The 27,986-nt window shown below is 35.3% G+C and overlaps 2 protein-coding genes across 8 annotated transcripts; one reads left to right on the top strand and one right to left on the bottom strand.

Annotated features, from left to right (window-relative positions):
* Positions 1 to 8,446: 8,446 nt before the first annotated feature.
* Positions 8,447 to 21,937, top strand: LOC113699307 (uncharacterized). Of its 4 annotated transcripts, none has more exons than XM_072057566.1 (24): positions 8,447 to 8,687; positions 12,389 to 12,516; positions 12,949 to 13,033; positions 13,326 to 13,379; positions 13,559 to 13,650; positions 13,751 to 13,854; positions 14,145 to 14,208; positions 14,544 to 14,943; positions 15,552 to 15,875; positions 15,954 to 16,157; positions 16,616 to 16,711; positions 16,804 to 16,867; positions 17,285 to 17,406; positions 17,816 to 18,062; positions 18,186 to 18,337; positions 18,437 to 18,558; positions 18,882 to 19,005; positions 19,085 to 19,143; positions 19,350 to 19,437; positions 19,522 to 19,708; positions 19,950 to 20,051; positions 20,326 to 20,444; positions 20,747 to 20,806; positions 21,541 to 21,937. In XM_072057566.1, exons 1-24 carry the CDS (start codon positions 8,643 to 8,645, stop codon positions 21,640 to 21,642), a joined length of 3,144 nt encoding a protein of 1,047 aa, XP_071913667.1. In that variant the 5' UTR covers positions 8,447 to 8,642; the 3' UTR covers positions 21,643 to 21,937. The 4 variants fall into 4 exon arrangements, with proteins under 4 accessions (XP_071913667.1, XP_027075386.1, XP_027075387.1 ...); XM_027219585.2 differs by having other exon boundaries at positions 14,136 to 14,208; XM_027219586.2 differs by lacking the exon at positions 13,326 to 13,379 and having other exon boundaries at positions 14,136 to 14,208.
* Positions 14,011 to 26,328, bottom strand: LOC113699308 (uncharacterized). 4 transcript variants are annotated; one of them, XR_003450401.2, is made up of 8 exons: positions 26,139 to 26,328; positions 25,957 to 26,044; positions 25,765 to 25,855; positions 24,794 to 24,878; positions 24,484 to 24,640; positions 24,032 to 24,163; positions 23,291 to 23,403; positions 14,011 to 14,189 (listed from the first exon to the last, which is right to left on the bottom strand). XR_003450401.2 is itself a non-coding variant. In XM_027219589.2 (7 exons), the coding sequence occupies exons 1-6, from the start codon at positions 26,184 to 26,186 to the stop codon at positions 24,048 to 24,050; spliced, it is 585 nt and encodes a 194-aa protein (XP_027075390.1). In that variant the 5' UTR covers positions 26,187 to 26,327; the 3' UTR covers positions 14,011 to 14,189; positions 24,032 to 24,047. The 4 variants fall into 4 exon arrangements, 3 of the variants coding, with proteins under 3 accessions (XP_027075390.1, XP_071913670.1, XP_027075391.1); XM_027219589.2 differs by lacking the exon at positions 23,291 to 23,403 and having other exon boundaries at positions 26,139 to 26,327; XM_072057569.1 differs by lacking the exons at positions 14,011 to 14,189; positions 23,291 to 23,403 and adding an exon at positions 20,567 to 20,968.
* Positions 26,329 to 27,986: the final 1,658 nt, after the last annotated feature.

Here is a 27,986-nt window from a genome sequence, read left to right as displayed (position 1 = left end):
AAGGTCTTCTCTCTCTTTTTCTGGCCCGTTTTGTTTTTTGTATTTCCTTTTTTTTCTTTTAAGTTGTTAGGATAGAGATCAGGTACGTACATGGACCACCATAAGGGCGTTGAAAAAATTGCAGGCTTCAGTTTGACAGCTTGGTTATGTTGTCTTCGGCCTCTTTTGACTTGCGATGGCATCTACCAGGTTTTCATGTATTTAGTGTTTGGATTGAAATTTTTTCCAAAAAATTTTTATTGCATCCTAAATATGTTTTTTTTTTCAATTACTTTTTATTTTTGAACTTTTTTTTATTTTCACATGTATCATATCTCAAGAAGCGTAACGATATTATCTCAAAAAATAATTTTCCACATAATCGTCGATCCAAATGGACTAAATTGTTAAAAGTCAATTATGGAATAGGAATTTTAGTAAATATTTCAACCGAAGATATGCTAGAATCCGAGTTTGTTTACTCAACCGACTAAGCGGACTAGGAAGGGGTGCTCTTGGCTTGTCCACAGCCTGGTCACTCAGCTCTTATGTCAACATCCTCTTCCATTGTAAATATGGGTCATAAAGAGATAGGAGAAAGACAACGAACAGAAAAGATGATCCTAATTCAACATATAGTTTTAATTGAACTTGATATCATATATGTTTCTAAAAGGTTGGTGGGGTAAATTTTAGAATAATTATTATATAAACTGATAATGTATACATTATTACGGTTGAATGCACGATACATATGCAAAATTTGGATTTCAAATTCAAATTCAGATTATGTGTCATGCATCTAATGATAAAAATATATATATACTATCAGTGTATAAAAAATTAATGTTAAATTCTTGTTGGTTCGCATCTGAGATACTTTGTGAAGCTGAGGAAATAGTTGAGATCACAAGGCTAATTATAACTGCCTTTGACAAATCATCGAAATTTGAATTAATTTCAAGTTGTGATCCTTTGCTTTTTTTGTTGTTTTAAAAATAAACAAACATGCTTGTATTTTAGACTCCACTTTTGAACGGAGTTTTATTAATACTGAATCATGGACTTTATCATTAAATTGTCAACAAAAAAAAGAGAAAAAAATTTTTATTAAGCTGCAGTGGGAGGACTCAAAAAGTAGACGACTATAAGCAAAGTGCATTGGATCTATAAAGTAACCCCATTTGAAATGGGGTGCACATTTGTATGCAGGGGTTTTGAAGGTAATTTCGGGGCTTCAGGTTCATTTGTCGAAATTTTTACTTTAGTAAGAAAATGTAAGGGGGGAATTGACCGCAATTGATTTTAAACTAAAATATTGAGTATCAAGTCATAAAATTAACAATATTTTGTTGATCAAATTAGAAAATGGAAAAACAATTCATAAATTATCAGATTAGTGGATAAGTGCAAATGGGATTTGTTAGACTGCTGATGATAAAAGAAAAGTCAAAGCTCTACAAAAATTTGCTCCCAAATCGTCAGCCATGATTTGCTCCCAATTGGTAGAAGTTCAAGCGCAGTTGTAGACCTGTGGTGTGTGTGAAAAACACCTGATTTTCTCTCCCACATCCCCTGGCCCCGGATGGTGATAATCTGGCTGATGCCGTCAATTAACGGAGTACGTTAGCCTGTCGCTGTCATTGACCTGCCTGAATTGACAATTTTGCTGTCATCCGACTAAGTTGTTGCTTGCAAGGGAATGATTTTAACACTGAGATAAAAAAGAATAAGCAGCTCAGACGTCCGAAACAGTTACTTTTACGTACGACGGCCCCCATTTGGCGCCATATTAAAACGTCTTAAGTTGCTCTTGGCTTCACGTCTTTGTTTTCCTATAGAAAATGCAACAAATAAACAAGTAACTAATAAAAAAAACACAGACCTAATTGACTTTCTACAAACTTGTATATTTTCTTATCAAGGACCAACTAGAATTTTTCCCGTAGAATCGATTTTGATCTAATAATTAAGGTTCAAACTTGAAAAAAATAAACTACGAGTTCAAATATCTTTCTCTCTTGTTACTTCTTAAATTCCATCCCTCTAACATAATCTGGATCATAAAATTTGCAAGAGAGTGATGATAATATTTTAGAGTAGCAATTTCTATTATGCTAAAAATCAAACTAAGTTTAAACAAATGTTTTTAATAATTGCATTAGACGAGTGAATGATAAACAATATAAACATCGACAGAGTACTTTTTCATTATCCCTAGAAATGTTGTGGACACTTAAAAATAAATTTACTTTTCTTTTTAGTCGAAAGTGGGAATTCGAGAGGCACACCTAGCTAGAGTTCTTCTATTTGATATTTCTGCCATTCTACGGTGAGTCGGTGACTAATAAGAAACCAGCGTATATAATTCAAATGTCAAACAGGCACGAGATTGACACAAGGACAACGGGACGAGAGACATCCTAATTTGTCTACATAAGCCCACACTTATTCCTTTTCTTATAGAAGTAAGAAATTGTTTAATTAAACCTAATCCCAGATTTAACCTCAAAAGCCGGCAACTCTTGAGGCAAATTTGGGGATTTAACTATCCAACCCTTAATCCCCTAAGAACGATGTGGGATAGACAGAGTAGGGAAGCCTGTAAGGTTGCTGCTACCAAGGGATAAAGACCTCCCACAAACCTCAGAAACCCCCCTGCAAAGTTTTTTCCTTTTTCCTTTTCTTACAGAAGTAAGAAATTGTTTAATTAAACCTAATTCCAGATTTAACCTCAAAAACCGGTACCTCTTGAGGTAAATCTGAGAACTTAACTATCCAACCCTTAACCCCCTCAAGAACGATGTGGGATAGACAGAGTAGGGAAGCCTGTAAGGCTGCTGCTACCAAGGGATAAAGACCCCCCACAAACCTCAGAAACCCCCTGCAAAGTTTTTTCCTTTTTTCTTTTCTTACAGAAGTAAGAAATTATTTAATTAAACCTAATCCGAAATTTAACCTCAAAAGCCGGCAACTCTTGAGGCAAACCCACACGATCAGCAATAAATGTGATTTCGCTTATGTTACTTAAAAGTTGCAGCTCATAATGCTCTTAACTTCACATTTGATATTGTATAATTATTGGTTGTATTAATTAGTCTAGCCGGAACTTTTAACTTGCAGTTTCGCTTTATTGAGTGATCATGACTTCTAATTACTTTTCAAGAGCTTTCCTATAATTAAGACATTTTTGTGAAATTCCTTTCTTGTTAGTAGCATTCAAGGTGTCAGAACAAGGGATGGGATCCTCCATTTTCGTTTGTAGGAGATGGTGATCAAAGTTTGAATAATGTATTGTCATATGAGGTTGAAGTTGTGTGGAAAAAGAGAAATATTGGTTAATGGTAGTAGTTGGTTTTCGTGCACTAAAATATATATTGGTTAATGGAAAAAAGGGGTTGAATTGAGTAGAGCAAATATCTCCCGAGCAAATATCTCCCTTCCATTTAATCCTATGGACTGGTTTCCACTTAACATGGCACCCATAAAAATGTGATAAGGGTTACCGTGCAGGCGCCTTTTTTTCCTTTAAATATATTTTAGCAAAAAAAATGGTAGGATTTAAGAAGCAAGAAAGGGGAAAGAGAAAAGAGGATATGAACCCAAAATTTGTAAGATTTGGAGTTTTCACTGTAATTATTAGAAGCTCTTTTCAAGTTTTATTGAAACATATAAAGAATACATATGAAGGAAGTTAAGTATCAACAAAGGGGTAGAGATGGATTGAGTGGTATGTAGGAAGAAAGTGTAAGTGAGAGTTTTCGAATTCAAGACCTCTCACTTACAGTAAAAAAAAATTAAGTATCAACAATAAAAAGTGGAATGTTCTCTTTTTATATATATATATATTCTAGCAAGAGAAATGTGGGATTTAAACAGCGAAGAGGGAGAAGGGAGATTTCAACCCAAATTCTATAAGTCAATATTTCATATATAATCTAAAATCTCAAGGTGCAAATCTTAAACTTTTAACTCAAATTTCACATATTAATAGTCTAAAGTTTAAGTACTTTACATAATTAAGCAGCCGCATAGGATAGTATAATGGCAATTCCTTTCTTGAAGAACAAATAATTAACTACTCGGTTAGCTTGTAGACAATTTTAAATTTGCACTCAAATTATACAAATTTACACCAAAAAAAAAAATTATAAGAGCCAATTTGAACTGGACACAAAAATTTTTGTGAGGTCCGTGATAGGAAATGGAAGCATTTGCGTCTGTTCACTCAGTGCTTGCCTTCATATCCTCAAAAAAAAAAAAAAAAAAAAAAAACTACTACTAATGAGTTAATTATTAGCAATAATATTATTATTATTTATTAGGAGCCGGACTCTAACATGGAGCTGCCAACTTTCTCTTTCCAAGATGCATGTATTATACACAGAAAGTGAGGGGAAAGTTTGGCGGAGTAAAAGTGAGGAACAAGCAGACAGATCACACATGCATGTATAGACTCAATCGAGGACCCAATCAACCTTAAATTAAAGGGTTGCCATTATTCTTATGCCCTTTTATGCTACCTTAGCACATATGCGTCTAGGTAGAGGCTTGGTGAAAGGCAAAGGCTATGCCCTTACAACTCATGAAGATGATGGCTATGTATGGTGGGGCTTTGAAGTTGTAAAAGCAAAAGCCCATCAAATGATGGAGAATGCGTGCGTCATGTGCATGAAACTGGAAATCTGGAAGCATGAGATTTGAGTGAGAGCTTACAGCTTAGTGAGTGAAATCCCATTAATACGGGGTCGTGTCAATGGACCATCAAATGGGGACCAAATAAATCGATACTAAGCTACGTACCTTGCATGAATATCATTATCAACACTAATGGTAATAGGCTCATAAATACATTTTTGTTCATCTTTCTTTTAGATACAAGTTATAGTTTTGCTTGTATCCCTTTCTTGAAAGTAGAATTTATAGTTTTAAGGGGGGGGGAAAAATGAATCAAAAAAGGTTCTAATGCATGGAATACCCTAAAAGAGTTGTTGTACAAGAGAAAGAAAATCAAATTTTATTTTCATTTGAACTTTTCCAATTTTTCGTTAAATGTTTTCTACACGGGCTTAATTAAGGGATTAAATTAGTAAGATAAGGGATCAAATTGACTAATACCCCAAACATAAGGGACCAAAAAGATCGTTTCCCATCTTTCTTTTGGATACAAATTGTGGTAGGGGTTTTTATCCCTTTTCTTCTTTGATGAATAGAATTTGTAGTTTAAGGGAGAAAACATGACTCAATAAAATTCCTAATAACCCAAAAGAATTCTTTTAAAAGAGAAAGAAAATTGACTTCGGTTTCATAAGGAAAAGTAACCATGATTTAAAAAAAAAAGCCCAAATCAATTGCTATTTTTCATTTATATATACATATATATATATATATATATATATATATATATATATATATGCGTGCGTGCAGACATGCACACATATATAATTTTGCGTTTAAATTGCAGATTTTTTTAAAAAAATTATTACGTTTTCCGTAAACACATTTTTCAAACACTTCTTTACCTCACATATATCAAATCGCTACAGTAATTTTTCTATAAAAAATTCAGAAAAATGCAATCCAAACAAAGCTGGGCTGAAAAATTCACGAGCTACTCCAGTCTCTTAATGATTAAGTTCGGTTGGGATATGATGAGAGCGGTAAAGCTACTTCTGACTGGTCAAGTTTATGAATCACATGCAAACTCACAGACTTGTGCTTCTCATCAGAAGATCTCCTTAATGCTAAAAAGATAATCAAGATTCTGTCCGTGTCAGACGAGGAGTTCCCAATTTATTTCTCACTGATTCAGGAGGATCTATTTCCACTTCAATATTGTGAAGTTGAAGCCTAAATTGTTTGCCTCACAGGTCAAATACTACAATGACTTCCAATAGACCCAATACTCTGATCTCTTTTTTTTTTTTTTTTCTCAATAAGAAATAGTGAGCAACATTTTTGAGCATACAGGTGGAGATATATAATTCCCTGTGACAAAATTGAACTTGAATGTGAGAACTGTTGGTCTCCGAATTTCATCTTGATCTCTTGCAACCGGTAGCCTATGAACTTGAATCCGTAGTCGGTAGTTTGATTACTGGTGACTAAATCAAAGCTTTAACCAAGACATAGAGAAATGGTTTCCCTTGTTGGGCCACATGCTACATCTGTCCGTGAACTAAATTTAAGTTTCTCCGAGCCCAACCTCCGGGACGTTTCTCCACGCTTGCCAGTCCGGCATACTCAAGGCAACACTTCGCTGCTTCCGTAAACGAAGCCCAATCATTTTTTGAGGCCCATAAGGAAGACACCAGCATAACCTCTCCTCACTAGCAAGTTGAAATCTTCCTCAGAACTCAAGGCCGAAGTTATAAAATAAAATTAAAAAAAAAACGAGCTTAACGTACTTGTGACGATTTTTCCTTCGAAAGAAGAGAGAGAAAGCTGGTAGTAATAGAGTCCACGTGCTGCTCTCTAATTTGTACAATTTAGAATCATTGAAGAATAACCCGTGGCTCTATCCAGCTGCAGAAATCATTTTGACTGGGTGGTCCACTCTCCAGGGACTCGCCAAACGTTTGGTAAAGCCAGCCCACAGCTGCCTGCCACGTATCTTCTTCTTTGTTTTTTTTTATATATAATCAGATGTCAACAACAGCATAGTTTAACTTATTCCTTCTCCCACTCTAACTTACGTTGAGAGGAAAAGACAGAGATCCAATAGAACTTAGAGGAGCCGATGAATCATACAAATAAACTATGCATCGTTATAGATCTAGAAGAAACTATGTATAGTAACACATTAATAGGAAATAAAATTTGAATCCTTAATCTTCCATCTTATCATGATTTAAAATTTTTTGTAGTGATAAACCGTCCAAACGACCATTGGTTGCCTGCCACATATCTATCGGTGCCAAAATACGGATGATTGAACCCGTTGTCATTTTTGCCATGTTACGTAGATTTAGACCTTTAGAATGTACAACCATGATTTTCTTGGCTTCTTCTGTCCGTACCCCAACATTTTTCAGCATGGTTTCTTGTTATTTGGATTTTTAGGATCGGCCTTGTTAAGATCTGGATTCATTTGAAATTGTATGAATAACAAGCGATCATTTCTATCGATTGATTACCAAAAAGGTGATTAAAAATTGTGAAAAATGCTAGACTTTCTATAAGCGATTGTCAAAATAAAAGGAAATAAGATGAAAAGAGCAAATAGACAAGGTACAAGTGAGTTAATATTTTTATGTCAAACATGAGTACCATATGGAAAGAAGCTAGGGAAACAACATGACTTTTTAAATAGGTGAAAGCAAGGTTCTTAAAATAAAAGATAAAGCTTCAACAGGTGAAAGCAAGATTCTCATTTGCCCATGAAAGCAGTAATTTTGGAAGAGGGAGGATAGGATATATGATATGATATGATATGGATATGGATGATTGCGCCATTAATAAAAGAATACTTAAGAAAAGTATGGAACAATCTTTTTTTTTTTTTCCCTTTTTTGTGAAGGAGTATGGAACAATCTTCAACAGGGGAAGTTTAGTTAATCAATTTTTCCTGCCTAACCTCTAAACCAGCGTCTTGTTAGTAATACGCAGAATGAAAAAATATAAATCTAGTTTGTGAAGACTTGGCCATTGTGGTAGGGGCAATGCTCGTGTTCTTTTGCTAGTTGAAGGGCCGCTGGCCGAAAATTTTATAAAACCACCTTAAGCCGCGCCCAACATCTCAGCGTGAAGGTTTTGGAATAGAACGAGTCATCTTCCTCTAAACTTTATCAAATCACTGGGAGTTTTCCAACATCTCAGCGTCTTTAAATCTTAATCATTATGGGGAGGTTAATCCAATTTGAACAAGGAAAGGAAAGTTTTTCAAAATTTAGTAGTAGTTATTGAAATTTTTGTGAGTAACCAACTATTTTCCTTTAAAATCCTACTAATTTTGTAAGGCACAAAATAGAGGAAAGTAGGAAAATGCCAAAAAAATTTTTTTTTTAAAAATTCAACATTCGTACCAACCAAAACATATAAAGAAAAATATAAAAATTAAGCCCATTTGGATTATTTTTTTAAATTTTTATTAAAAATGTATTATATTGATTTGATGTACATAAGATAAAAAAAGTAATTCACAAAATGGGTAAAAATTTTTGAGGAAAAAGGTAATCTATGAGCAAGACTATCCTTCACTTTCCCACACTTTTCCCTTCAAACAAACGCTGCCTTAGCTTACCTTCTTCCAAGTTTTGTCGTTTCCAACAGCGGTTGGTAAGCAAAGAAACATGAAATCGCACCGTCCAAATCTATGTGCCTCTCTCTTTCTCTGATTCTCTCTCGCAAGTATCGGACAAACTTAATCATCAGCCACGTGTCCCAATCCAAAACCATCGTTGATCAATTAGGCTGTCCACTTGTCTAGTTAAATAAAAGAAACAAAAAACCAAACCTGAAACTGTATTAAATCGTCTCTCGCCCTCACTCTCCGGTCTCCTTTTCTCAAACTTTCATTTCCTCGGCGGTTTCTTTCCATTCTCCAAGTTAAGAGAGACAAAAAAAAAGCAGAGGCTTCATTTTCCTAACTTCGTAAATTCATCAAGCTTATCTTCATCGTTAATATTTCCGTTTCATCCAGAGAGATATTTTTATCTGTAGACATGTTTGTGAAGAAGTTTGTGGAGAAGGCTTCTTTCGTGAAGAAGGTAAGTTTTTGCTTCATTTCCTAATTTATATGCAAATTATCTGATGTTTGGACGATTTGACATTTTTCATTTGTAGAAACTGCAAAAAATTTTAATAATAAAAGGATATTTTGCTGGAGCTATTTTAGGCGAATTTGAATGCTAATTTTTGAACTTTAATCAGCATTCTGCAACTGCTAGTACAGTCATTTGAAAGTTTCGTCTCTGCAAACTGGAAAATGACGTCGTCTCATAGTTTGAAGTGCCTATGTTGTTTTTTATTTTTGTTACTCGCTGGAGTAGTTTTCCATCAGAATGCTCTGTTCTCGAGGAGCTCGGAATCGTATGCTTGAGTTCGAATTCCTGCTTCTCTGTTGATTTGTTTGTTTAATTTTAATTATCATTATATTTGTTGAATACTGAAACCAATAAAAGCTACGGTGTGATCACTCTTCGATAATTCTGAATTTTGTAATGAATTGTTTATTTAGAAGGTCCCAATACATTAGCTTGTTTGAACCGTAGCGGTACAAAAAAAGTGTGAAGTAGTTACTATAAAATGGTTTCAATATGCCTGAAATTGAGCTCTTCTGGACATGCCAGATCACGAATTGTATATAGACTGAGAATCCGCTCTTGATCTTGTTCATACTCGGTAGCTTTTTGGCTGGACCTATCATAGTGTGTTTGTGGAAAAGAATCATCTTCATATTGAAGTTACCGATTCGGGATTAAATAGGTTTAAATTAGTATAGATTTTTTTTTTTTGGGGTACGATTTATTCAAGGCTTTGATCACATGACAGTGATGTGCGCATCCTATGAAGGTGACAAGATATTAACTATCTCATTAAAATACATAAATTGAACTGCAACTTTCAATGTGATTAACGAACACTTAGGTGTCTAGGATAATGATGGGCGTGAAAAAGCACACCACGAAAACAACCTGAGAATTGGGAATTTAGTTGTGTTAGTGCATTTTTTTTTTTAATTTAGAAATTTGGGCAGTTAGAGTTAAAAGTATGTAGTCACGTAAAGACGTGTATTATCCATTTCGGTTAAGATAAAGGTTTGTGTGCCCGGAGCTGACTGTAAAGTTTACTAAATGAAATGTCATCACTACCTTTTGTTTTGATATGCGACACTAAGGCAAGATATAGAATTTACATTGTTTAATTTTTGGTGCCTTCTTCTTTTTTTCAACTAATTTGCTCACTTTTTGGTCGCAATCAATTCGCTGTATTATTTTTTGACCGTGTAAAGACGATTGGGAAGTTAAAAGTCGTTTACATCTTAATCTCTGCTACGTGTTACTTTTGAAGCTACTGGACTAGGATAATTATCCAAAGACATCCGGCCCCAATGTTTTTGACTTTTTTTTTTCACCCTCCCCCTCTCCTTTCCACATTTTAATCAAAATTTTAATCCTGAATTTGACAGTAGAAAGCACCTTTAAAGTCCTACCTTAACCATTGGAATAAATGACCTCAACAATTCCACGTGTTTAACTTACTTGGCTTACCTTGGTACCGTCTTAAAGTTTTTTAAGGCATTCGTCCTTGTTTGTTTCCCCTTGACCGAAAGAACGAGGAGGAAATGAACAAGCATATTTAATATTGTGTTTTTTTTTTTTATGCCGGATGTGATCAATTATTGGAGGTAAATATTGGGTCAAAGCTGTATTTGGCCGTTATTGACATCTCGTGTTGACAACTTCTGCATATGTGGGGACTGGCGAGGGGCCGGTAGATGGAGTGAAGCGGCAAAAGCATGGGGGTGCCGGTGATTATGAGTGATAAAGAGTGATGCTATAGGGGAAGAGTTGTTTTCTTTTATGCGTTAATTTATCCCTGCATTTTATGTTAAAAGTGATTTCACCGTCAAATTGTTTCTTTCTCGTAGCCAAAAATCAGCAATAGGAGTTAGAATTTAAGCATGCACTTGCCCACTTAGAAGGGAATGCGGGCAATTGTAAGTAAAACAACTTGGAATAGTCGAAACCATAAGTTGGCCAACTGGGATAAGGTTAAGAAAAAACAAAAAAAAAAAAGAATTTTCGTGGTCAAGGTATAAAATATTCCAGATTACTATATGGGTCTTCATAAAGAGATCGTCGTAACTGTTTTTCTCTCTTTGGCGTCTACTTGCTTTCGTCTTCTTTTCCTTTGCTAACCCAATGCTTTTGGTGAGAATAAATGATTTTCTTTTCCATATTACTACGCTTTCTTTCGACTTCTTTTCCTTATTAACCCAATGCTTTTGGTGAGAATAAATGATTTTTTTTTTGGGATCAAGTACACATGACAGCTGCACTATTACACCAAAAAAAAAAGACAGCTGCACTAAGCTGAGAATAATAAATTTTATAGAGAAATCTTCCTTCGGTTCCGTGAGCATGTGATGGGCGGTGGAAGAAATTAAAGCCACCAACGTGCAAATTGTATCCTAAGACCACCGTTATGTTTAAGAGGCCCCACAATCACCAATTCGGGTCTCCCGTAGTCCCCTTGTGCTGTTAAGCCCATACGCAAGAGTCAAGACCCAGATGCACTAATCCAACAGTTTCCTTAGGAATTATTGGATTAGTAAATACTAATCCATTTAGTATGAAGTTTAATCACTTGAGCCGTATGTAGAAGAAAGGCAAATACCGTGGCAACATATTCATTAAGAATACTAAGTGATGTCCAATTATTGGTGACATGTATGGAATATTATTGCTGTTGGTAATCACTCGAAATAGAAAAGGATAGCTGCCCCCCACTTAGGTGCACCAGGTATTAAGCCTTTAGCAAATCAATAGGAGCATGATTACATATATAACTTTCTCATCTGCATGATATTGAATTGCAATTCTAGCAATCAAGCAAATTAACTTGGGAATTAATCTAGCATTTGATTTGAGGATGCTTTTTCGTATGACAATGCAAACTATGCAATTTCAAATTGAATGATGACGTATAAAGTAGGAACCTAAAAGTACAGATCTGTTTGGATTCATCAGTTTTCAAAAATTAGTTTTTCAAATACTATAAAAATTTTTAAAAAGTACTCTAAAAGGTATTCTAAAAAGTAGTTAATTTTTTTTATGTTTAAAAAATATTCCAAAATATATTCTAAAAATTCTACTACTCTTAAATATCTCAAAATATATTCTAAAAATATTTCAAAATATACTTTAAAAACTTTGCTACAGTAAATTTTTTTAAAAACACTCCCAAAAACAATTAATCCAAATGAATTTAAATTTTACCATTTTCTATTTTGTATACTCAATGATCCATTTTTTGGTCATGATGTTCAAGTACTCAAAAACTATTCTTGACAAATTCTGTAGATGCATATTTCTTGAATAACATAATGGAACAATTAGTCACTATTCTGGTAGTGCTAAAGTAGAGCAAAGGATTGATAATAAAAGTAATAATGGATGCTTTTGCATTTTGAATTTTAGGTTTTTCCTTTCTCTTTATAGTCTCGTTGTGATTGCATGTGAATTTTGAGAAAGAAATTGTCATAATATACGCTATTGTGGTACCAAGTAGTAATTTTTTTTATTATTTGGTGAAGAATGAAAAGTTAGAGATCCATGAAATTCTCTATCATCTGACAGTTATGAATGTTCAGTATAGATGCCCTGTTCACTTTTGCCTAGTAGCGACTTCTAAGGTAGGAAATATACCAGTTATCGTGTTTTGATCTTTGTTATGCTTGTTGCAGCCTGGAGGGACAGATGGTTTGAAACCTGAAGATGTAGATCCCCGCTTGATTTTCCATTATGGCATCCCATCAGGAGCTAATTTGTTTGCTTACAATAATCCTAAAAAGATTTTAGCTATTTCAGTTAGGTGAGTCTCTGTTACAATGATGAGATGAATAAATCATTTAGACCACTCATGGAAATTTAGCTTCCGTTCTTTCTACTTGACAGAATTTCACCGTCATGGTTCACTTGTGTTTCTCGAAAGTGTCATTCATTTACTGACTTTAAATCTACAAATGTCTTTACTTTTTAAACATTTTGAGTGTGAAAATACACAAATGCATTTGATTTAGTGCTATCGTAAGTTTATGTGGGACAATGGATTTGCAGATTTCCGCATGATTTTTTCCTAGTAAACCTCGTTATTCTGAAGAGTTCATCTTTTCTTGTACTTGACATTTGATGTCCAGCATTAGGCTAGAAGATCCCAAATTGCACCATTAACCCATTATAGTGATGCTTGACTTGTCACGTCTGAGTCTGTTACTAATTAAATCAATTGTCGTAATATTTGCAGGGATGGTCAGATTAAATTATTTGGGAAAAATGGCAGCCAGACCTTGTTGGAATCTCCTGAAGTGTTGCCAAGCAAATTTCTGCAGGTAGTCCACCTATAGCGTGCTTTTCAGCTTTCATAATTTTTTCCGTCTGTGGTGAGAGATATTGGTTATTGACGTTGCTATTAGAACCATGAGTATGTATATCTATTGGCCCTCCAGCATGTGTTCTACTTCATGTGATAATTTACATGAACCGATCCTTTCCCCTGGTTTGGAAAGTGTTGCAACTTATTTTGATGTGTTGTACTTCATGTGATAATTTACATGAACCGATTCTTTCACGTGGATTGGGAAGTGTTGCAACTTATTTTGACCTATAGTTCTTGTCGTGCAGTTCATCGAGAACCAACAAATCCTTGTAAACATAAATTCCAATAATCACATTGAGGCAAGTTGACCAATTTTGAGATCCTTTACAAGTTGTTTTGCTTTTGTCTGGTAAAGCTTTAAGAGATTATCAAGTCAGGAGAAACTCTAGTTCTGCTTGTGGGTTGTCTCTTTTCCTGTATTTGAGTATTTCCTTTGTTGATAGTAACTTGAATCTTTACTAGTTTAAGCAATATGTAGGTCTGGGATCTAGAAAAGAGGTGCTTGTCTTATGTTCATGACTTCAAAAAGGAAATCACCTCTTGTACATCCATGCTTCATGCTCCATACATGTAAGTTATACAACGTTCGATGCAACTCAGTAGTTAATAGCATACCTTATCAATAACTTAAGACTTTAGTTGATCTAAAGATTATAAATGTATATGGCAGGTATTTTGGAGATTCTGCTGGTAATGTTTCCGTTTTCAAGGTTAATCAAGAGCCAACTATTATAGAGCAGATGAAGTACCATATACCACTCTCAGCATCCCACGGTGAGAGAATAACAGTTTCTTTGATATAGTACTACGTACTTTTTTGCCTACTTTCTCAGATTTTTGCGGAGTGTTATAGTCAATTTTTTTTTTTTTTTGGTTTTGTGGTTATGAATATTTGAGATTGAGCAATGGAGGAAAAAGACTACCTGAGAGTGGGAAAACAAAGTAATCAACAATTAATTTATTCGGCTACGTAGAGGAATTAACAATACCTTGTAGTGAGAGAAGATGCAACAGCATCTATTATGCACAAATCCTGATGACTAACCTTCCTACAGGGAATTCAGGTCAAGTTCCTGCTGATATTGCCGTCATTCATATACTGCCTCAACCTACAGCGGAAAGTAAGAGGTACCATTTTGTTCGTTCAAATGCCGTAGCAAAGTAATGACTTACATGCATAAGGCAGCATCAAATCATAAAATTCAGAATAGAAATAACAAAGAGAGTTAACATCGTCCTTCATTGTGAATGCTCTTTCCGCAATTATCGTTATCTGCATCCATTTGTATAATTCCTTTCTAAATTGTATATCAGGTAAGGCTATTTTGCCAGAAACACGAGCAGCTGTAAGAAGTAGAATTTGATATGGAAATAGACAAACTGATTTACTTTTCTCTTGGACTCTCATTATTTTGTCAACTTCTCTGTGGGCCTTTTTCCCCAACAATTTGATTTTGATGCAGGGTTCTTATTATTTATACTGATGGTTTTATGACATTATGGGACATCCAAGATAGCAAAGCCATTTTCACTGCTGGTGGGACAACATTGCAAGCAACATCCCATGAAACAAAGAAAGTGACTGCAGCAACTTGGGCTTGCCCATTTGGAAGCAAAGTAGTTGTGGGATACAGCAATGGAGAGATTTTCATGTGGAGTATTCCAGCTCCTTTGCACTCTAAAGTTGAACAAACAAAAGAGAAGGACCCTTATGCTCAAAATGGTCCAGTTATTAAACTAAATCTTGGATACAAACTGGACAAAATACCTATTGCAAAGTTAAGGTGGGATTATGCAGATGGAAAAGCAAGTCGATTATATGTCATAGGAAGCTCTGACTATCCTTCAGCAAACTTGCTACAAGTAACATTTCCTTTTCTTTGATTTTTTTTCCTTTTTTTTTTTTGGGTATCCAATGTCCTTTCTGAAAATTGTGATTTCACAAGTTATTATAAGAGTCTTTGTCTTACTCATAAAGGTGTATACTTAAGTTTTCATTAATAGCAAATTTAAAGCACGGGGATGCTGCCATTGCGTGGTCTTGAATATAGGATTTCTTCTTAAGTGCTCATGTCATTTCCAGTAAACAAAAATGTGACTTCGATTGTGACAGCAGGGAAGTCATGCAAAAACATTTTCAGTTCATCAGACTATTTAGCTTTCAACTTAATCTACTGCACTCTCAGTTGTCAATATGGGACAACACCAGTCAATGACAAGTCGTACTAATTTCAATATTTCTGTTGATTAAAAGCATAAAATTCTCCACACCTGTTGTGGAGGGTGTTTGTCAATATAATAGTAAGGCATCTTGTTATCCCAGAGTTAACTATGAGAGTCAGTGAACCATGTTGAAGCCACAACTTTTGTTCTGAAGGATTCTCTAATTGTGGACTCATTTGATGATTATGTTAGCTCTCCTGTTAGTTGATTTTATTTAATTTTTGTACTAACTTGGTGCTAATCTGCAGGTAGTTCTACTCAATGATACTATTGAATCCCGTACAATCAAATTGGGGCTCCATACCCACGAATCTCCTATTGATCTGGAGATAGTATCGAGCTTTAATCCACAATGCAAGCAAAAGAACGATTCTCTCCTTTTGCTTGGAAAGTCAGGTCATATATACACCTATGACGATTACCTCATTGAAAGGTACCTATTACAGTGCCAATCCAAGTCCTCCCCATCACTTCCAAAGGAGATAAAGGTGAAATTGCCATTTGCTGATCCAAGTATCACAGTTGCAAGATTCGTGCAAGATAACCCACATCTCCTATACTTGAAGGATCAGGTAGTGACTGAGTTATGTTACTTCTTTTTCTCCTCCTTGCTTAATTTTCAACAATTTGACTTCTTTGAAAATGTTTAGGACTATAATTCACTAGCAAAAGACATCTTACCACTTTTTCCATTTGAGACAACACAAAAAGATGGAACGAGCTCAAACTCAACACAACCTAGGGGGCTTTCAAAGGCGAAGAACTTATATATAACTGGACATGACGATGGAGCCATAAGAATATGGGATGTTTCTTGCCCACTCATGCGTCCAATTCTATCAGTAACTCAGCAGGTAATTTCATACAGGATGTGATACTTCTGCTTTCAGTTTAGATTCCTTCAAGAAGATAGTCAAGTGCCCCTCTTGTTTTCCTTTCCTCTTCTGGGGAAGCAGTAAATTAATGGATCAGTTTGAGAAATAACCCCTTAGTTAGCAGGAGAAGCCAAAACTCCGACATTCCTCACTTGTTCCCTCAACTATGAAGTGCTATTTGACAATTCCTGTCATCACAAAGAGTTTGTATCTCTTTATTTTATATGCCTTACTGAAGGGTGTGCCCTCCAAATTTCAATCATACGAGAAGTTTTTCTACTAAACTTCAATGAATCATCACGTTTAACATCTACAGATGGGCTTGAGATGTAACTGCTGAGAACATCAGACTGCTTTACTTTTTTCTTCTTTCAACATTATAATGTATTTCATCTCCTCTAGCTTTTCTTAATTCCATAGCGACTGATCATATGCAGAGTGAGGAAGATACTTCTCTAAGTGGTGTACCACTGACAGCACTGTATTGCACTAGTGATTTGCAGATCTTTGTTTCTGGCGATCAAGGTGGACTGGTAAAGTCTTTTTGTTCATGAAATTGACACAAGAAAGATATCCACTTTTGTTTTCATGTTGATTCTAAGCTTTCATCATGCACTTTATGCAGATACGGATGTATAAATTTAAACCTGAGCTCTTTGCCCCAGAAACCAGTTTCTTGTCCCTGCAAGGTATTTTGAGATGTTGCTGGGAATATTTTTCACTGAATCTTTTGTCATGTCATACATTGTAGGTTTGAACTAGAGAAACCATTCTAACATACCGCGGTAGAAGAAAACATCAGTCTACACGTCCCAAACATTTACCACAAAGCAGCTTCCTTCATAATGGCGTAGGAGCCATCATGTCATCAAATCTAAGTTGCTTGTTAAAGATTCTAATTTGTAAATTGCATGCCGGAAAAAATTTCAACAGAAATGGCAAATTCTACCTAACTGTTTTTGTTTCTTTGCTAGGCCCATGAGTTTATTTGATCCATCAGCTGTATATTTAGTCAAATTCATATTCATTCATGCTCACTCCAACTGTACTTGAGCTTTCAAAAATCACACATATCTTCTAACGATTTTGCATGTGCTCATTGCCAGGAGTTTCGAAGAAGGGTAGCGTCATCCAGAGTATTAAACTTCTGCAGGTTAATGGAGCTGTACTTTTCATAAACTCAATCCAGAATGCTAAATATCTTGCAGTTGGGACAGATCAAGGATATGTATGCTTTCCTCTCCTAGATTCAGATTATTGGCATCTAATTTTGAATATTTACATTGTTGTCTATAGTTCCTCAGAATTTATGAATGGTTAAAGAGTATGGTTTACTTATTTTGTATGGTAAATGTGTGAGGAGGAGTTGGTTGATGGATGATAACGGGGATAAGTTTGAGACTTTCTGACTTAGAATATGAATGGTGCACTGGACTTGGGTGTGCTAGTAACAGTGACCACCCTTTAGACGAAGGCCACTATCAGGAAGAATGTACTGTATACTTTTACTCGTTTAATGCATAATGATTAGGAAAGATTTTGATTAATTCACATATATTTCTGTCATTATTTTTTAACTATATAAATGAAGATGCTAACTTTTCTTCTTTTTTTTTTGGTTTTAACGTCTTATACAGGTTTGCCTGATTAATCTTGAGGGACCGACTTTGTTGTATGAGAGACATTTTGCAAGTGAACTCAGTACAGGAATAATCTCTTTGCAATCTGTAACTTGCAGCTTGCATGGTTTTGAAAAGAATGTTTTGGTTGCTGCAACTAAGGATTCTTCTGTGGTAGCACTCGACACTGAATCAGGAAATACTCTCAACACTAACATGATACGTCCTAAGAAACCTTCTAGAGCTTTGTACATGCAGATTTTGGGTAATTTGTTATTAAGTTTTTTCTTTCTTTTGTTCCTGTTTTCCTTGAGATGTTGCTCAGCTCATGGCCGCATTTAAAATCAGTCAAGTTTTATCTCTTTCCTTCCCTGTAAAATCTTTACAGATGGACTGGAGGTATCTAGTAGGTGTCCTAACACATCAGAAAGGACAGAAACTATCAAGGGGAATTCTGACAGTCCACAATCAAAGCAACAAGTAGTGGTGGTTTGCTCTGAGAAAGCTGTTTATGTCTACTCCTTGGTTCACATTCTACAGGTTAGAAAACATGTCATCATTAGGTACATGTAACGCATGGAGAAAGTACTTGAGCTGCTTTCCTCTGATCTTTGGCAGATGTTGTTTTTGTTTGTTTAGGGTATTAAGAAGGTGCACAATAAGAAGAAGTTCCATTCCTCTTCTTGTTGCTGGGCATCAATTCTTGAAAGTCCTGGTTCAGGGTTGATTCTTCTATTTTCGAGTGGAAAGATCGAGATCAGGTGTTTCTTCTTTCTAATTCTGCTCCATCAATTACTCTAGTTACATTAGTTGTGTACATGAATACCATCCTTCTTCCACAGTCAGTTATGGCTGTGAACTTTACCTGCAATATTGAATACGTGCAGTTGATTGAGAGAGGATGTATCAATTTTGCTGCTAGGATAAGTTATTTTGTTGCTCTAATTGTTACTTTTGGAAATAGTTGTACATGTATGAGAAGGAAAAGAGTAGTTTCTACTAAATTGCATATATGAAGTTGTAATGTTTCCCAAGTTCTGATTGACATGTCTGGATCACGAAATACTTATCTACTTAAATTCAGATCCTTGCCAGAATTATCTCTTCTAAAGGAAACTTCTGTGAGAGGCCTCAGACCTTCAATTCCAAAGCAGAACTCAATTTCTAACACTTCAGTGTGCTTCTCAGTCAACGGTGACATGATTTTGGTATACTAATATCTCTAAGCTGCTTCACTTGTTTGATATTCTATACCTCATTCAAGATTATAACACCACAACTTTGCAGGTGGAAGGTGATCAGGAAGCATTTTTTATCTCAGTATCGCTCCAAAAGGATATCTACAGGTAAGAGGCATTACTGACTCCGGGAATGATTACTAATGCCTATTCTGTTCACTTTAATCTAACCTCCACATTGTTAGAATATGGGAATGATTCCGTATGGAAGTAGTAGGAAGTACTTTCTGATCTCCCATGTATGAAATGTGGGGAAATCACCTAGGCTGATTCTGTGCTGATTTTCCTTTGTGATGATCTCATCTGCTATCTAGGTTTCTGGATGATGCTTCCCAAGTCCATTCCCATCACCTAATGGTTGCACAAGAGTCCTCACACATCATTCATAAAGAAAAGAGGAAGGTACACATTTTGAAACTACCTGAACTGCCCAAGACTCTTTAAGTGTAGAAACTGAACCACTGTCTGTCTAACTTGGAGCAACAGGGTTTATTCGGATCTGTTATTAAAGATATTAAGGGGACTAAAGCAAAGAGCGAGACAGATGTGGAAGTTGAAGATGCAAAAGAAAGTATTGAAGCATTGTCTACTATCTTCTCAGTTGCTAACTTTCCAGAAGAAGTAGATAGTGAAGAAAAGAGTGCGGGCAAAGATGACACTGATCTGGACATAGGTACTTCCTTTAAACTATTTTATTAATATGCCTCTTCTCAAGGAAAAAGCTAATTTGTACCAACACCAGCAGCTGTTGAATACATTAGTTCGACACTGGTGCTTTTGAGTTTATTTCGGCTGTGCCTTATTCACAATTTTGTCCTTTATGAACATCTAGTTTCCTCTTGGTTGTGTGCATGTTTTGTTACACTGAGTCATTAACACAACCAACCATAATGACATGTTTTGCGCTTGAAAAGATGACATTGACATTGAAGATCCTGGTGAGAAGCAGAAAGGATATGGAGTAATGGCAGCTCTAAACAAACAGAATTTGGCAGATACGTTTCAGACATTTAAAGGTTAGTCTGCCTGTGATTTCAGGATGAACCTCTTTCTTTACTTGTTGCTTTTTTCTTAGTTTCATGCATTATGTCACGACTATAGTCATCTAGGATTGTAAGGACTGTTATTCCGAGATTGTAGCCTACAAGGTTAAAGTACGTCTCACATCACTTCTGAGTGAATTCCGTTTTTAATCTGTCCAGTTTGCCATTCTATTGTTGTCGCAGATGAGTGTTAACTTTTGTATATATTTCTAGTAAGACAATGGCGTTCATTTTCTTCAATTTGCAGGCAGATTTAAACATATGAAGGTAAAGACCGATAAAAAGTCAACAAATGAAGTGATGCAAGACGAGAAGGGTGGTTCTGTTGACCAGATAAAGAAAAAGTATGGATACACATCCACTGGTGTAAGTATCCATAGTTAAAATATGCTACTAAATAATGATGCTTGATAAACTTGTCATTGTCAGATACTTAGATTTTGGATAATAATGACATTGAAGAATACTAGAATCATGGGGCCTTCAACTGCTAATAAATCACAGATTTTTGTATAAGCTGAAATTTGATTTTCACCAAGGTGAAAATGATTGAAGAAAGTAGAAGAAATTTTCTTGCCTTGGGACAACAAGCTGCATATAGCTATTTTCGAAGCACCAAAAAAGGTGCATCAAAACCTAAAACGTTCTCTTTCCTTCTTTCTGTGCAGGAACCATGTGTTGCAACTGTTGCTAAAACAAAGCTGACTGAGAATTTGAAGAAGTTGCAGGTATTGTCTAACTGTCCCTCCTTTCAATATTGACACAGGCCTTTACTAGATTGTAGAGAGAGGATCAAATGAAGGCTGAGATAGCCTGCGAGTCTTTCATCGTTAACCGATTCCTATGAAAAAGCAAAAAGACTATTGTTTACTTTCATCGTTAACCGATTCCTACGAAAAAGCAAAAAGACTATTGTTTAGTAATCCAAGTTAGTTCTTACATAGACAGACGCCTTAAGTTGCTTAAAATAGAAAATCTCGAGAGAAAAACATTTCACTCGTAAAGATATCTAGTCTTTTCATTATAAATGTTGCACTAAAAGCACATTATAGTAAATAATTCTCGAGCTTTTGCAAATTACTCAAATTCTTTGGTAATGGACTCTTCTCATAAATTCAAGTCATTATATTTCCTTAAACATCAATATATCGAAATTGGTAGCATTACTTATATCACTAAATCTTCTCTTGCGGAATTCCTAAAACAGTCTCAGATGAGACATTCCTGACTATACCTTTCTGCCAAGAGAACCTTTAAAGGATCATCTTCCCTTATACCAAACAATTTTTAGATGATTTAGATTATGGAGAACTGTTGACAAATGAAGATTTTACAAGCTTAGTTTCAATAGAATGGTTTGGTGCCAAAACAGGTCACCGTTAATCCCAACAACCTGAAACCTGTTTAACGCAAGCATCTAGGATTTAACCAGAAACTAAGACAAATTTGTTTTATCATGCAGGGGATAAGTTTGAAATCTTCCGAGATGCAGGACACCGCTAGATCGTTTTCTTCAATGGCCAAAGAAGTTTTGCGATTTACTGAAAATGACAAACGAAGTTGATCCTTTCTAATCGTTTGGTAAATATATTTTACCGAAGTGTTGGATTATTTTTTCTATTTTCCAACCTTCCATTTGTTTATCACTAGTTCTTTTGCTTGTACAGCCATTCTAATTTGTTAAAAACCCTGGCCAAGGAATGCGCTGCTTGTATTTGTTGAAATGGTTTACCTAGGTAGATTTTTGGGTCAATATGTTTCAAACTGTCGTGTATTTATATGCATTTTTTTCTACAGAAATGAATATCTTTTTCCTGTAAATTAATGAGGATTATGGGTCCGTTTGTTTCGGGTGAAAATGTTTTCCAGGAAAATATTTTCCTAATTTCCCGTGTTTGGTTGCACAAAAGTTACTGAAAACATTTTCCTATGTAAAATATTTTCACACATCTTATGGAAAACAATTTCCCTTCCAAACTTACTGAAGTTGTTTTCCGAAATGCATGCATCCCGCCTGTAGTATGTTCTAAACTTACTGAAAACATCTTGTAGTATGTTTTTTTTTTTTTTTTTTTAGTGTAAATAGGAGGATTCGAACCCAAAACTTCTTCCTTACACTCCCTTCCCCGTACCACCCAACCCAACCCTCCCTTTAGTATATTCAAAATAAAAAAAAAACCTTATCATGCTCATCCTATGCTAGAAATTAATTATGTATAATAGAAACATTCTTTTCTAGAGAAACTTTCAACAGTGAGAGTGCAAGATATATGTTACAATAAGCATTGCATGTGATTGATATTTGACACTAAATGGTTAGCAATTTGTTTATTGCTTAAGGAGATATTTTTTTATTCATATATACATTTCTCCAAAATTTTTTAAAGTTAAACAATGAGATAAATTTTTTTATTTTGCATGGGAAGAAGTATGTAGTTATAATGTGTAGAAAGTAAAGATAGAGATAAAAGTAAAAATATTTCAAAAGTTAAACAAACACTAGAAAAATGAAGTAAGAAAATATTTTCAATAAGCTAACCAAATATCTGAAAATGATGAAAGGGAAATGATTTTCATGGAAAATTACTTCCACGGAAAATATTTTCCCAAGGAAAATATTTTACTTCCAACCAAACAGACCCTATATTTTTCTTTTTTACTTTCTAAAGGTTCACTGTTTTGTCACGTAAACTGAACTTTATTTGGACCATTTGGTCTACCCTGAAGAACTATACCAGCCAAAATACGCTAAATCCTCAAACTTTCATTACTTCCCTTCTTTAGAATTGTTTTTTAACATCTCTCAGCTTTCATATGAACTCAAATCATTTCAAGCCCATGGGCACCTATTGTGGTTGTGGTATTGAAAATGAAATTAATGGGCTCCAATGGGTTCCTTAATCAGTCAATCATCATATAACGACATGCCAGGCATATATGTCAAAAGACATGCTGTACTGATGTAGTTTCTCGAATGGCGGGGTACCTCTTAAAGCAATCAAACTTTGTTCGGCTCCAATGCCAAATTACAGCTAGAACGCCAAAAAGCTATAGTTTTGGTGACGGTATGATGACAATTATGCTTAAAGAGAAAAGGCGATTTTAGGCCCAAGTGAGTGACACAAAGATGCCAAAATAAATTATAGAAAAGGCAAGTCAAATTTGAAATCAAGTGCCAAATGAACAAAAAGCTAAAAGGAACGCTTTCTCACCTCTCCCATTTCTGATTCAAACTGACAAAGGCTTTCCTATACCCAAGCTCAAGTGTTTCACTTCTGTAATTGCCCTTTCAATTGAATGCAAACTGTTCTAAAAGGTTTCTTAGCTGTAATAGTAAAACAGCAAGAAAAACAACAGCAGAAACTAGTTACACTCCCTCGAAAAGAGAGAAGGATACTTGAACTATTAATTCCAATCTCCACCAACACACCAGAAAGTTGCTCTCCGAGTCAAACTACTACCACGGAGTAGAAGTACAAAGAAAAGCATCCGCATACTTCTACGAAAACTTGGCAGTTGCTGATACTTCCATTTTTCCAATACTTTACAAAAATAGATACCAGTTCGATCTTACATAAAGCTTTTCTAAGAACAAGATAGTATGCAAGGCAATAAAAACTGAATCAACCTCAATTAATTACTACAGAAAACACATCTGAAAAATTTTATAAAACTTTTTCCAGGACAACAGTTGGCTTATGCATTTTCAGCAACCACATACACGGCTATCTCAAACAAAAGACCCTCGAGGCAGGAAGCACATTGGAAGAGTACCCAGCACACAATATGGTTTATGCATTTAATGCAGATGGTGTAATTTAAGGCATAAAATTGCTTTATCAGCTAAGGGAATGCTTCCGTCATACTCCACACAAAGAAATAATTCCAAAATAAAAGGAGCAGCTAAAGAAAATATCTTCAAAATTTTAAGTGTGTACTGGCAGTATGAGTACCGTAATGTCAAGACATCTACAGCTTAGGCAGCAAGTCTGTCAGATGGGAATAGATCTGCTCTTTCATGGCATCTCTGTTATTTTTACTCAACGTAAAAACAGTAGCACCAGGTTCATTTCTCAACCTTGCAACTGCAAATTTGCAGACAGCATAGTTATGCTTCAATAACAAAGAGATGCATTAATCAATTTAGTTCTGGCCAAAAAGTGCTACTATTTCTTTCCCGCCTTTTTAATTTTTTAAGATGAAAGATGGAAAGACTCGTCTTACGGTTTTACAGATTCTAAGCCCATTCAATATGCCTATTAGGTTTATCATCTGAAGAAAAATAGCACCAATATTTGGGCTTCAAGTATGATTAAAATGAATAGATAATTGATTCCAGCAATGAGCTCCAAATAGGTGGTGCATGCAACTATAGTAAAATAGTTAGAGGTCCACAAACACAAACCTCCAGGTATATCTCTGCCAGATTTTGGTATGGGAATAGAAGCCAAGAGTGGAATATTTGATTGCAGGACTCTTAGTACAGCAGGAAAGAAAAAAGAACTGCACAGCTCCATCTTACCAACTTCATCAATGATAAAAAGTTCAGTATCTTCCTTGACCTATGAAACAAAAATCATCGTCATAAAAATTCCATCAATTAGTAAACAGAGTTTTTTAGAATGCAAGCAAACTTAACAAATGAATCAAACCTAAAGATCTAATGAAAAAATAAATACAAGTTTAAATCTGGATTTGACAGTTATTTAAGCCACCTGCAACTCTGGCAACGCTAGTGATTCAAAGGAAGCCACATCTACTCTGTACCTCCCTACGGTAGGCCATCTAAGAGACTCAGCGCTGCCATGGAAAAATAAGGACAAAAGAATGCCAAAAAAAATTCAAATCACCATTACCACCCACTCCATGTCAGAAACATGACAACATTCCAAAAGACAAAGCAGGAAAACAAATGGCTTGATCATCTAACCAAAGACAGCTAATTCAAAAGAAAATGCGGAACAGAGTTGAAAATGACAAAGCCAAACTGCAGATCCATCTAATGCCAGGGCCAGTCAAAAGATATAACTAGAGAAACAATCTTCAGTAGCCTATCAGGTTCTGTACGATTCTTCCCTTGAATCCACTTTAAGAAGATTGGAAGTCAGCATTACTTCACTACTTAAAAATTCGCGAACATTGGACAAAGTTTCAAACCACAACCAAAGAGCCACAGAGAGAAAGAAACAGTGAAATTAACAGCCGCATCACTTGAATGTTTCCAAAACTTACTAAACATGTCTTGTTTGAGCAAACACAATACAATTCTCAATCACCTGCACGCACCTCTTCATAGGAATAAACAACAAATTCTCAGCCAAAATCAGAAGAAATAGAAGAAGGAGCTAAACAAGGTCACCTACTCAATTTAAATTTCTAAATTTAACAAAAACTTCGAGCTAATAAGAATTTAAAACAATATTCATGCTAATACAGAAGTAATGAAGTATCTTACACTTATTTTATCCAGAAGCTCGCATTACTTGTACAAAGAATTCAACTAATCGAGCACAACAATTGATGCAGACAAAACAAAAGACATAGCAATGAGCCCGATCAACTGCTTCTCTCCACTTCAGAGAAAAAATCAAATATGACATACGGTTCATCTCAAACAATGACGAGAAAATGTCACGGTAACTAAGCAGTAAAAACGAAAACGAGGAAAAAAATGACGAAATAATACCTGGAGATTTTGTTGGAAGCGAGAGGACCAGTACGTCCATCGAGCGTCACCACTTCAAAGCCTACTCTGTCACTTCCTTCTCTTATTTCACCTTTTTTTCAATTCAAATATTCATTTCGACTAGGTTTTTCAAATGCTACGTTTTTCCCTCGAAATAAGAATAAGAAATATAGATAGAGAAAGCGCGCTTACGAGTATAGAAACCTTGAACCTTCAAGTTTGGGTAAGCAGTTTTTAGGCTCTCCAACACTCGAATTATGAGTGTCGTCTTCCCTACGCCCTGCGGACAAAAATTCACCAATTATTCAACATCATAAAACTTATCTAGAAAAAAAAAAAAAGCATTGAGAGCTTTGGAAATGAGTATAAACTACCGGAGGACCGGTAACGAGAAAACATTTCGCCGGAGCAGCCGCTGCCATATCTCCTCTTCTCCTCCGACGCTGCCTCACTACTCTCTTTCCTCCCCTTCGCTCTCGCAGGTTTTTAAAACTCTCTCACTCTTCTTTTTGAAGCGAAATTTAGACCAACGACGTAGTTTTGGCGCTCTTTTCGAATACTCGAGCCTAGTTGCTAGCTGGGTGCGGACTTTATACATTTGTGGGCTAGAGTTTTGGCTCGAGAAGTTTCAAGTGTGATCAACTTAATTAATGAAAACCTTTTCCAAAAAAAATTAATTAACTAAACTCGGTCGAAATGAATATTGTATGGAGTATATGTAAACTCATAATACTTTCATTTGATGATAAGTGCTGGTATAACTTTTTATTGTGAAACATAACTGATTAATGCACCAAAGAATAAGAGATTTTGTTTTTTTTTTTATCAATAGGGAGTTTTAAATCAAATAACTCCTCACACTTTACTAATCAATCTAACTCTTTTCCAGAGAAGAGAACACGTGATAGATATATTGCTAAAACAAAATCTAATTTGAAGATGAGAGTAATTAGTAAAATGTCTCTTTTCCCTTTTTTTCTAATTCTTGACTAAGTAAAATGAAAATAATTATGGTGAAAAGAAGCTTCGTGGGAAATGGGAAAGATGCCACCTACACAAGTGCACGGCCAAGGAGAAGAATTCTTTTTTTAATAGCTGATAATTTCATTTGCGGAGGCCGTTCAATTATCACACAACACCACTTATCTGACTTTTTCTCTCATTTACATTATTTTTGGAAATTCGCCATTTTATTGCACCGACCGTTTATTTTGAACAATCATTTATTTTGAACCCAACAGGCAAAGGAGAAGAACTTGGCAATCAATTATTGAACAGAAAAATAAATAGAGAAATTAACAATGGTTCCATCTTCCATGTGCCAAAATGTAGACGATGCGATGCACACGGAAAACGGACCCATTCTTGAGCCTCAACCTCTCCACCGCGGAGAGGGAGAAGGAATAATACTCCAATTAATGAAGACACAGAAAAAAAAAATAAAATATGAAAGGCACATGGACCCAATATTACAATATGCCAAAGATATTTGTCATCAAATCGTTGAATTTGCCAAAGGGGCCTGGCGTTCAACATCTTCCCATTGGCCAGAATCCCAAACCAATGAATATCTTTTCGTCCCATGTGGTGAAAACCGATTGACTTTTCAGTCTTTTCTTTATCAAACGGATTTTTCATGAGAGCCCATAGAATTTCGTTGCGTGCAAGGTTTTCCAGGTTAAACACCGTACTGGGCAATCCCGAATCTTTATTAAATTGAAAAAGACAAATAGGTACGCTACAGCACTAAAAAGTAAGGGCAATTGGAATTGAAATACAAAATATTGCTGGCATTACAGTTAGAAAATTGAATTGCCAGACCAGGGGATGTGATCCTAACAAAAGCAATATAGGAATCAAAAAAAAAAAAAAAACAAGCAAAGGCAACTCGAACGCAGCGAATTAAGCAGCAGTGTACAAGTACTGATTTTGAAAGGACGCAAACAAACATAAACTCTCAATTTACAAAAACATTACAACAATTTTAATTTTTTCAAAATTAACTTTTTATGCATTAGCAGTATAATTATTTTTTATAGAATCCTCTCAATGCAACTTGCAAGAAAAATTGGCCAATGTAACAGGTTGAGAAAAGAATACGAAGCTCGAAATCCCGTGAAATTCCAATAATATATGATCACTATCGACAGGCATTCATTCAAGTCCTAAGTAATTTCCTGCTCCTATTATTATTCGCAACTGGAAATCGTAATTCCCTAAAC

The sequence above is a fragment of the Coffea arabica genome, chromosome 7c (genome assembly GCF_036785885.1).
Source record: "Coffea arabica cultivar ET-39 chromosome 7c, Coffea Arabica ET-39 HiFi, whole genome shotgun sequence".
Classification (NCBI taxonomy): domain Eukaryota; kingdom Viridiplantae; phylum Streptophyta; class Magnoliopsida; order Gentianales; family Rubiaceae; genus Coffea; species Coffea arabica.
This window is presented reverse-complemented; position numbering and strand designations above follow the sequence as displayed.

Bases quoted from the DNA above. Each gene is read 5' to 3' on its own strand.
- LOC113699307 (XM_027219585.2), top strand. From the start codon at position 8,643: ATGTTTGTGAAGAAGTTTGTGGAGAAGGCTTCTTTCGTGAAGAAG. The intron at 15,876-15,953 runs GTAGTGACTGAG...GAAAATGTTTAG, and splicing joins TCCTATACTTGAAGGATCAG to GACTATAATTCACTAGCAAA. The intron at 20,445-20,746 runs GTAAGTATCCAT...CTTTCTGTGCAG, and splicing joins ATGGATACACATCCACTGGT to GAACCATGTGTTGCAACTGT.
- LOC113699308 (XM_072057569.1), bottom strand. From the start codon at position 26,186: ATGGCAGCGGCTGCTCCGGCGAAATGTTTTCTCGTTACCGGTCCTCCG. The intron at 24,641-24,793 runs GTGGCTTAAATA...TTTGTTTCATAG, and splicing joins TAGCGTTGCCAGAGTTGCAG to GTCAAGGAAGATACTGAACT. The intron at 24,164-24,483 runs GTTTGTGTTTGT...GCAAATTTGCAG, and splicing joins TGGCAGAGATATACCTGGAG to TTGCAAGGTTGAGAAATGAA.